This window comes from Protomyctophum parallelum (assembly GCF_964188405.1).
Source record: "Protomyctophum parallelum genome assembly, chromosome: 22".
Lineage (NCBI taxonomy): Eukaryota > Metazoa > Chordata > Actinopteri > Myctophiformes > Myctophidae > Protomyctophum > Protomyctophum parallelum.
Window position 1 is genome coordinate 5,570,168 of NC_139714.1, and position 11,303 is coordinate 5,581,470.

At 44.8% G+C, this 11,303-nt stretch overlaps 1 protein-coding gene across 1 annotated transcript in view; it reads left to right on the top strand.

Annotated features, from left to right (window-relative positions):
- foxp2 (forkhead box P2) overlaps positions 1-10,986 on the top strand; it is a gene marked incomplete at its 5' end in the record, with an annotated part of 32,093 nt that extends 21,107 nt beyond the window's left edge. The window contains 4 exon segments of the mRNA XM_083758024.1: positions 345-414; positions 1,582-1,931; positions 3,492-3,521; positions 9,892-10,986. Coding sequence (XP_083614150.1) covers positions 345-414; positions 1,582-1,931; positions 3,492-3,521; positions 9,892-10,036 — 595 coding nt within the window. The 3' untranslated portion in view covers positions 10,037-10,986.
- Positions 10,987-11,303: the final 317 nt, after the last annotated feature.

Below are 11,303 nucleotides of genomic sequence, written 5' to 3' on the forward strand. Positions count from 1 at the left end.
AAAATGTTGGCTGTATAATATTAACCCATTCTGACCTGAGATCAGATTCTAAAAATGTCTATTACATCCTGACAGTTTCATTATTAACCCATTCTGACCTGAGATCAGATTCTAAAAGTGTCTTCGATTTTTCAAAAATAGCAGACCTACAAGCTCGCATCGCGCCACTCGGTGGCGCGATATGAGCTTGTAGATCTGCTATTTTTCAATAGCTAAAGCATAACATGATGCCAACACCAAAATGGGTGCCCGGTCAGAATGGGTTAATAGTAATAGTAATAGTAATTGTTATAGTAATAATACTACTACTACTAATAATAATGCTCTTTATTTGATTTGCTCAGAAGCCCAACACTTGTCAAGAACCTTCCATCCAGTCTTGGCTACGGAGCAGCGCTAAATGCCAGCCTACAGGTACAGACCACTGACTGATTCAGCCACTCACTGACTGACTGACTGACTGACTGACTGACTGACTGACTCACTGACTGACTGACTGACTCACTGACTCACTGACTGACTGACTGACTGACTGACTGACTGACTGACTCACTGACTCACTGACTGACTGACTGACTCACTGACTGACTCACTGACTGACTGACTGACTGACTATCATGATGGTCAGTGCTTATGCAGTTTCAATATTTTCAATTACTGTCACATCTAGATGTGACAGACCTCCATTACTGTCACATGCACTCGGCACAAGAAGGAGCAAATCTTCCTCAGTCAGCTAGGGCTCTCTTTGTCTCTCTTCTATCCCCTCTCTCTCTCTCTCTCTCTCTCTCTCTCTCTCTCTCTCTCTCTCTCTCTCTCTCTCTCTCTCTCTCTCTCTCTCTCTCTCTCTCTTTCTCTCTCTCTCTTTCTGTCTCTCTCTCTCTCTATCCCCCTCCTTTCCTCTCTCTCTGCTTTTCTCTATCTCTCCCACGCTGTCGAGCTCAGAAGGCCACCCTGTGGTCGAGAGAGGAAGCAACTCTCTCCTCCCTCTTTCTCTCTCTCTCTCTCTCTCTCTCTCTCTCTCTCTCTCTCTCTCTCTCTCTCTCTCTCTCTCTCTCTGTCCACCACCTCAGATTGATAGTGGCGTGTGCAAATGCAAGGGCATATGCATTAATATTTATCCACACTGTCATAAATGATTTGGCTTCACAGCGCACGCCGGCGAGCCGCTCATGGCAAAAACTTTAAAATTTTAATCTCTGTATATAAGTTTAATACACGGGAGGGGGCAAAAGTGGCAGGTGTTCCTTTTTAAATTATCATTTTTTAGTTGATTTTTCCCCTTTAAAAAGAAAACCTTTTTTAATATAATATCAAACATGCAGGTTCAGGAGTTGTCTCAGAACCAACTTGGGAGGCGACTTTGAGCGCCGTTCCGTTCTTCAACCATATTCTTTGCATATTGGGACAGCTTTAATCACTTTCAATGGGAAGTCATGAAAATTGTCCAAAATAGCAGATTTACAAGCTTACAGTGTGGCAGCGATGAGATGTGTTGTGAGCTTGTAGATTGGATATTTTCACTATTAATCATACAACAAAGTATATACTTAAACTCCCTCCCTCCCTCCCTCCCGCAAGGCGGCGCTTGCCGAGACCTCCCTGCCTCTACTGGGGGCGACGGGCCTGATGAGCTGCAGCGCCTCCGGCCTCCTGGGGGGCAGTCCGCACCACCACGGCCTCATGGGCGGCAGCCCCCCGACGCTGATGGGCGCCAGTCCGCCGGGCATGATGGGCGCCAGTCCGCCGGGCATGATGGGCACCAGTCCGCCGGGGGGCCTGATGGTGGGGGGAAGCCCCCCGGGCACGCTGAGCTGCAGCCCGCCCAACCTGCTGCAGTCCATCCACGAGGAGCTCAACGGCTCGCTGGACCACCTGGACACCAACGGACACAGCAGCCCTGGCGGCTACTCTCCCCCGGGACACATGCAGTGAGTCACCCCCCCGTCGTCGCACCACACTTAACTGTACATTCACACGAGGCGACGACCTAGACCGCTGGTTTTCAACCCTTTTCATGTCAAGGGTCCATTATTTATTTGGCCTTTGAGCCAAGGACAACCAATTGATGACATTTAACCTCTCAGAACCCAAACTTATATTACATTTTGTTGTCCGTGGATAAGGATTTTGTCCACAATTCCATGCTGTATTGATGTTGGTACCATAGCAGGCATAACAGGGCCTGACTACTAGTACATTTTGTAATGCAAATGAACGGGTCCATTTGGGCTCATTTTACGCTCTCAATAGCTAAAGATCTATAAGGGTCAATTTGGTTACCAACTCTCCATCTTTTAGCTGGGGACCACTTGGAACCCCCTCAAGGACCACTGGTGGTCCACGGACCACTGGTTGAAAACCACTGACCTAGACAAATAACTAGAGCCGATCGGTCTGGTTGACATATACAGTATGTCGGCCATTATTTGACTTTTTTGTCAGTGACCACATTTATGTTGCCGATTTATTTTACCGGTACCTGTGAAATGTTCTGAAATAGCTCACGGCGTGTTCACGGTCCCCACGTTCATTATACTGTGATGATTGATGATTTAGCTTAATGTTATTTTAACAAAATTTAATCAGATTAATGTTTTTACTTATTTATTATTATTTAAAGATTTCAAAATCGGGATCGGTAGATAATAGATGCGTTGTCTGTACTGACAAAATGGAATTAGCTCCGACATGATGGATGTGTAAAGCTATGCAATCCCGCATTATTATGTAATTTCTCTCACTCTCCTAGTGGTAAATGCAGCAGTCCCGGGGCCCCCACATGGTATCATTTCTCAAAGATTTGTTTTCCAAAAAGATAATCAAAGTACAGTGCAGAGCACAGTACACTACAATACAGAACAGTAACTGTAACAATACATGTGTAGTTGCACTGCTCAGTTCACACAGGTGTGGTTTTCTTAATTGAAAGAGGCTCCAACCGCTGCAGATGTGCTATATAGTGCATCCGTTTGGTTGAAATAACCTTTTGTTCATTAAAATATTCCCGGATTGGAGCTTTAATGTTCAGCCGGCCCACCAGCTATACCGAAAAGCGATCAAAGACAGGAAAGCTCAGCGGGTTTAATATTTGGATTCTTGGACGCCGCTTATCTCGCCCCGAGATTTAATCCATTATCAAGCCGCGCGCGTTCGGCCCCGCGATACACGTATTCAATGAAGAGACAGTTGTGTGAGCCCCGGGATGGAGATGGAGGGATTTGCCAGGAATCTGACCTGGAGAGGCTGTGAAAAAGGAAGGCATCATCAGCTGAACATGTTGAACCTCCCCCGTTTCTACTCCACAGCCTTTGTTAGTTTAATTGCCTGATAAATGTATTTAATTCGTGCTAGGAGAATGTTCTCCCTGTGACTTCAGGGCAAGGTTTAGATTCTATAGCATAAGCATTAATTCTCTCTGTTCTCTCTCCCCCACTCTCTTCCTTTCTCTCTCTCTCACTCTCTCTCTCTCTCTCTCTCTGATACATTAGCTTCGACAAGGGGCTCTGCTCATACCTGAGGTATGTTTGTGTTTGACGTTTCAGATAACATTTATACTCCGGTCCTATAAATAGGGCTCTATCAAACATGTACCGCCTTAATTACGCCAGTGTCTGCATTGTCGGGGTTTAGCTGCTATGTTTTATGTAAGACTTCCCATTAATATTTAGCGACTAACCGTATAGCATTAATTACACCAAAACCTCTCCTTTTTTTAATGGAGCTGAGAGAGAGAGAGAGAGAGAGAGAGAGAGAGAGAGGTGTTTTAAAAATTCATATCATGTGACTTTCAGGAATGGGTGTGAAAGTGAGATGTACTCCACCTAAATCACATACAAAAGGAACCGCACACACACACACACACACACACGCACGCACGCACGCACGCACACACGCACACACACGCACACACATGCACACGCACACACACACACACACACACACACACACACACACACACACACACACACACACACACACATACGCGCAGTGGTCCAACGTACTGTAAACTGTGTATATATTTTGTGTTGTATTGTTCCATTAATTACATTTCATAATGATAACTGCCACAGAACTTGATTTTTTTGTTTTATTATTATGCCTTTTTTTAAGTAACTAGTAACTAGTTAGTTTCATAATTTAGGAACTAGTAAAGTAACTAGTTACTTATTTAGAGCAGTAACTATAACTATTATACCCTTACTGGAATGGATAAGGTTCAAGGTTGTACTTTATTGTTACATCTTTTATACGGGTACATAAGAGTCAAACCTATCTTTGTTTGGCTTCCTTACAGACAATGCAAGACATGTAGATAGCATAACATTCAAACAACAGAAACACAGCAAAAAGGGATAGAATAGAGAATGCAAGAAAGAGCATCCAAAGAGTAAAAAATAAAATAATATATGTCATGTGTGCATGTTTTCCCTGTAGTAGCAACGTTAGGTAAACTGTACAGTATGTGACCAGCTTCACAGTAGGTTATGTTGCATATATACAACACAATTTAGCAGTGTGTGTGTGTGTGTGTGTGTGTGTGTGTGTGTGTGTGTGTGCCCCTGTGCACCTGCGTGCCTGCATGAGTGTGTGACGTGTGCGTGCGTGGCGTGCATGCGTGGCGTGCGTGGCGTGCGTGCGTGGCGTGGCGTGGCGTGCATGCGTGGCGTGCGTGCGTGGCGTGCATGCGTGGCGTGCGTGCGTGCGTGGCGTGTGTGCGTGGCGTGTGTGCGTTGCATGTGTGAGTCCTACATTCAGCTGTTGGGATGTGTTTACCCCACTCTGCAGAGTTGGGTGTTAAGTGAAGCAAAATGTGTCCGGCATCAGACAGAATGTAGCCACTCCCCAAGGTCGTTCAAGTTTTAATAACCGTACAGCAGCAACTCTTATCTATTCCCCCTACTCTCTCTCTCTCTCTCTCTCTCTCTCTCACACACACACACACACACACACACACACACACACACACACACACACACTCTCTCTCTCCAGTCATTCCCTCCCTCCCCTACTTCCATCCCTGTCTTGTGTATACAGTATAGCCAGGACATCCTGAAAATGGAATAAATGTGTTATTTTTCTCACAAGTCTCTTTCCCCCGTTTCTACGTTTTAAATAATGGAGTGGCTAGTAGCATTAACTAAAGAGTACACTACCTTGTAGGCTGTTCACTCTCTCCCTCTCAGGAGAGGACTCTTCTGGATCCAACAATTAGACAAGCCTTTCTGTCCCGTCCTCCTCGCCCAAACATCTAAAGGTTAAAGCTATGTGCTTAACCGCAGCCCACATAGCTGCGGGCCATGTTCAAGTGTGTGTGTGTGTGTGTGTGTGTGTGCACGCACACACCAGTTTCAGTGTGTAGTACGTGCCCTCGAGGCTTTAAAGGAGCAATATCCTAGAAAAGGCTAAAACTAGAGCAGACGATTCTTTTGATTAGAATCCCAAACTTCAGCAAATCGGCTGCTTTACATCAAAAGAATGGAGATGGGGATCTGCGCGACTGACCACACACACACAGTCACACACACATGCGCGCGCACACACGCACGCACGTGCACACACACACACACACACACACACACACACACACACCCACACACACACACACACACACACACACACACACCCAGACTAGAGCCATTTCAGGGAACAGGGATATGAAACGAAGTTCATCATTTAACGTTCAAATATAAGGGGTTCATTAAGATAAGTGGGAAGAAATTATAATAAAATACATTTCCACGTTATTCATTGGGCATTTGGGCCTATATGCAGAAAGGTTCCCAGCGTTTATGTAGGCCTACTGTAGCCTAAAGGTGTCACTATGTATCACAATTTTATTTTTAAATGCCAGTCATAAAAGTAAAACAAACAAAAAAAGAAAGAAGAAAATCATTCAAATTTAATTTCTGCCTTTTACACCATGATACATTTTCCAAAACCCATTTATCTTCCGGTTCTTTTCTGGGTGTTACTTTCTGTTTTATCTCAGTCTTAATTCCAGCTGTCGTGTCTAATTGTTTCCCGCTCTTCGGTGTCGCTTACTGACTGACGCACAGCTGCTATGATGAGCGTGGTCCCGCCCACTGATTCTCCCCACCACCGCCACCTCCTCCTCCTCCTCCTCCTCCTCCTCCTCCCCCACTCCTCTCCTACTGCATGCCACCAGGCCTACGGACTAATGACCTTATTTGCATCCCTGACATACCTCTGCACCATCGCTGCTGCTAATCTCCCATTGATGTGAGGGCAAGCATCTCTTTTGATGTGCACGTGCAGTTGTGCACGCACGCGTGCACACACGCACGCACACACGAGTCACATGGAGCACCTTGTTTTTATTTACGTTGCCGGTGTGTTCTGTTCCCCCCTCCGAGCGACGTATTAGACTTAAATGGCTCGTCCACGTGGCCTAATAAAGTGTCGCACGCCCAGGCAAATAAGGTGTATTTTTTTTTCCTTCCTCAAAGACATGGAAAACATTGTAACAAGTCCTCCGCCGTACCGTATGTGCTAATGAGGTACAGTAGAAGGGCGAGCCCTATAGCAGACGATGCTGTACTTGTGAAGACAGCACCATCTTGGGGAATGTTCTCCTTCAGAATGGAGTGGAAGTCAGTGCATGGCCTTGCATGGCCTTATTATTATTATTACCCTTATTATTATTATTATTATTACCCTTATTATTATTATTATTATTATTATTATAACCCTTATTATTATTATTATTATTAATATTATGCCCAAAATGGGATATCCAAATAATTAACTGATTTGTAATTCTTTGAAGATTTTTGTTTATTTGTTTGTTTAGTTTTATTTTTCCCGTTTTTTTATTTTAGAATTGGAAAGAAAATGTAAATAATTGCGGGAGAAGGTGGCTCTCTCACCTCCCTCTATGTCAGTGGCTCGCAAACCTTTTCATGTCAAGGACCCCCACATTGACACTAATCAGCCCGCGGACCCCCGTTTAAAAAAGGTATGCCCATAAGAGAAGGTCTTTAACACTCAGATTTACACAGATTTGTACACTCAGAGATACAGACCCATAAGGTTGCCATTTGGTTCCAAACTATCATTTAGCTGGGGACCCCCTGGAACTGCCTCAAGGACCCCTGGGGGTCCTTGGCACCCACACTGCTCTATGCACAGGAACAACACATATCCACCACACCACCTGCATGCATCCTGCTCCCTTCAACGTCATTTATTTGTCTCTGGGATATTAAAGTCATCTGTATACCCCCTTAAAATTATTTTCACCCTCCCGCAACCTCACACCACCGATGACAGCATGAGACCAACCTCTCTCTCTCTCTCTCTCTACTCTCCCCTTTTCTCTTCCGAGTCTTGGGGGATTTCCTGATGCATCCTACGTGTCAGAAATAATTAGGTTTTGTCAGATTTATCATTGTGGCACAAACCCCTTCTCCGTGACTCGGGCCCCCGGATCATGTTAAGCCTTGTTTGTGTGTGACAGCATTATTATTCTTGTTAGTCGCCCCACACTCTTCTCTTCTCTTCTCTTCTCTCTCGGTCTCTGTCATTCCGCCCACTCCTCTTGGTGTGGACAGAGAGCCCCTCGCCACACCACTCCTTTCGGGAGCTTCTCTCTCTCTCTCTCTCTCTCTCTCTCTCTCTCTCTCTCTCTCTCTCTCTCCCTTATTGACGGCGGCTAAAGATATTCATCCATTTAGTGTTAAAAACATGTATCATGGTGTCCGAGAGTGAACTGCCGGGGCTGAAGTTGATTAATGGCGGAGTCTAGCTGCCGCTTTCTGCCTCTCGAGGAGCGACATGCACAGCCCCTGCATATTAACGAGTGGCTGCTCTTTCTATTAACTAGATAAAAAAAAAAAAAAAAACACCCTCCTCTCCTCTGCCTTTGCTCCGGGGGGCTTGGGGATGAGAAATTCTCCATTATTTATCATGTGGCCTTTTTTTTTTTTGCCCCTAACCCCCTCCACCCACCACCACCACCACCACCACCACCACCCCTTTTTCATGTATTTCAACCTGGTGTCATCAGTAAACTTTTAAATGCCAAGCGTGTCTGGAAACATGGCGGCTTAATATCGCACCCAACCGTTCCCTCCTTCATGCAATTTGCATGGGCTTGCTTACTGTAGACGTGCAGGCATCACGTCGAATTAGCGTCTGGGCAAACAAACACGGTTGTTACACGGGGGGGAGGGAGGGGGGCGGGGGTGGTTGACTGTTCGCCGCGCTATATAATGCATGTAATGACAGTTTAAATTCCCCATTCTCGCGGATGCCTCGCCCAGCGCTGTCAACAAAATGCTTACTCTGCGGATGCGGGGCGGAGCGGCGTGTCCCCCGTATATACACCGGGAGGAGGATGCTTTTCTCTGTTCTCTGTTTAAGCTAATTGCTCCCACTGACAGTCATGTGTTGTATTGGCAGAACGAAAGCGTGCCTGGTTTGTGTTGCCTTGGTTGCCCTCTCTCTCTCACATGTGTTCTAATTAGAGGAGATTTACAGACAAGCCATAAATTGGACGAAGTGGGACGTGAAGTCAACACATGCCCTCCGAACTAAATACAGTAGCATAATGGAGTGCAGGTGTATACGACACAAATCTCATTGTTCATTTTATGGGTCAATTTGGCCACAGTCTCAGAGTTAAACTGGGGATATAGCACCGTGTGCGCTTGCTGCGTAAGAATGTTTGTGTCCATAATAATTCACACTACACTGCATTATATATCTATATTGTTACAGTAATGTATGTCCAAAACCATTGCCTTTCAGAAAATGGGGAAAAGTCGCTTAAAGGGCAAGACCACTTTGGTAGAGGTTTGGGTTGAGTTACCTTGCCATGATGTAACTCCAAATAATCAAAAGTTATTGCTCCATTGATTGAGTGATTAGAAATTGATAATATGCTCCTCATTGACTTACATTGTATGCTGAAACAGCTCTCAAAGTCACCCTTTTAGTGCGTGAACAAACACAAAGTTGATTCAGACAATATAGTCTATATTATATAGAACATCACCAAAACTCTTATTAAACTTTAAAGTTTTTCTAAAAATGTAAACTTTCTGTTGATTTTGCCATTTTTATTAGGAAGAAACCCCAATCAACAGGAAGTTAACATTAACAACAGGAGGTTAACAAAATAAAACAGTACGAGTTTTGGTGATGTTCTATAATATAGAACATCACCAAAACTCGTACTGCTTTATTTATATTGTCTGAATCAACTTAGTTTGTGTTTGTTTACGTACTAAAAGAGCGACTTTGAGAGCTGTTTTAGCGTACAATGTAAGTCAATGAGGAGCATATTTTAAATTTCTAATCACTGGAGCAATTATTTTTGGTTTCTTCCACATTTGGAGTTACATCATGGCAAGGTAACTACGTAACACAACCCAAACCTCTACCAAAGTGGTCTTGCACTATAAGAAAATATGTAGATACAAAGAAGGCATGTACGTAGTGTTGATTTTGACAGCAAGTTTTAATTTTTGTTTTAGTCATATAGTCTCTTGAATATTATGAATTATCTCTATGTATTTTGGCGGGCCTTGCATGATGCTGTCTTAATGACTGATTTTACACTTGCTGAAAATAGCCAATCAGCAATTTTCAGCATGCAAACCAAGTGTTAAATTAGTTATACTGGGTCTCTCTCCACTATAGTCCCTTCCTAACATTTTAGTCTAGTTTAGAATTTTTAGTCTAATTGTCATATATTTAGTCTTAGTTTCAGTCATCATAGCTTAGTTTTCATTTAGTTTCCATTTAGTTTTCATCAGTGAAAAAAGGTAGTCGACAAACATTTTTTGTCACAGTATTAGTCGACGAAATGGTGTAGTGCTCGGATGCAACGGCCCCTGACCCCTGACCCCTGCCCCTCCCCCACAGGCCGCAGATTCACGTCAAGGAGGAGCCGCTGAACATGGACGACGACGACTGCCCCATGTCGCTGGTGACGACGGCCAATCACAGTCCGGAGATGGACGACGACCGGGAGCTGGAAGAAGGCAACCTATCGGAGGACCTCGAGTGACCTCCGGACGCAGTGGGCGGGGTCACTATATATATTCCTCCGCCCTCTCTCTCTCTCTCTCTCTCTCTTTCTCTATCTCTCTGTCTCTCTCTCTCTGTCACACACACCTGCAAACACTCTGCGAGACTGCGGTGAAAACCACTCCACACGCGACCCCAACCCAAACACAGATGACTCTGTCCACCACTGAGACTATTTATTGAGCATGCGCGTCCGGGATCGGAGACTGCCCCCCCCCCAAAGGAACTCTTTGCTGTAGCCCTTTGTAGGTGGGACGTTAACGGTGGGGTGGGCGAGGCAGGCGAGAGGGGAACCCCCCCCCCCCACACACACACACACACACACACACCCAAAAAAACCACAACAGGCATGAGATGTCTGTCTTTTTGAAGAGAAACTCTAAAACTCTTTTGAGACCCGTCTTCGTCTCAGATGGCCCGGCCGCGATGCGGTAAACGTGGACGGACGGACGGACGACGGTTGGACTCACGGATTTGGGGGCAGAAAAGACGATAATGACGGCGCCAAGACAAGCGAGTGAAGTCCTGTTCTGTAGAAAGCTAACGGCCTCGTATACTGCCAAAAAAAATGAAAAGAAAAAGTGGAAGACGTTTTGTGAATAACTCGAACCCCCCGTCCCACCCCCGCCCCCTCCCCCACCACCACCACACACACACACACACACACATCACCGCCATCGCACCCTGCACCCCTCAACCTCCACCACAGTAGTTGTTGATGTCCACAGACGATTGCCGGTCAAATTCAAGTTTTTTTGCTCTGTTATCATTTGCACAGATGTGGTCTCAGAAATTAGTGTCACTGCCTGTATGTCGCTGCGATTCTAGAAAAAGCTAACTTCTTTATGTTCCCCCTTTATTTCATTTGTACTTGCCCACCGTTAATTTTTATGTTCATGGTTTTTTTAGATGCTACCAAACTGTAAATGCCATTTCCCCGAGTCACGCGTGTATCTCATACACGGTGCCATTTCCCCGAGTCACACGTGTATCTCATACACGGTGCCAAGACTGTTGCAGCTATACAGAAAACACACAAAAAAAGAGAAAGAAAGAAATTATTGTTGGCTTCCAGTCTTGTATCTGTTTGTGATGAAAAAGTGGATAACGTGAAAATTGAGATGGGGGGAGACAAAAAAAAGATATATACTAATACTCGCATAACCTTTTTTTTTTTAAGGTGTGAGGCACCATTAACAAAACAAATGCATTTTAGCGTTTTTACTTCTTTATTTTTTCTTCCTTTG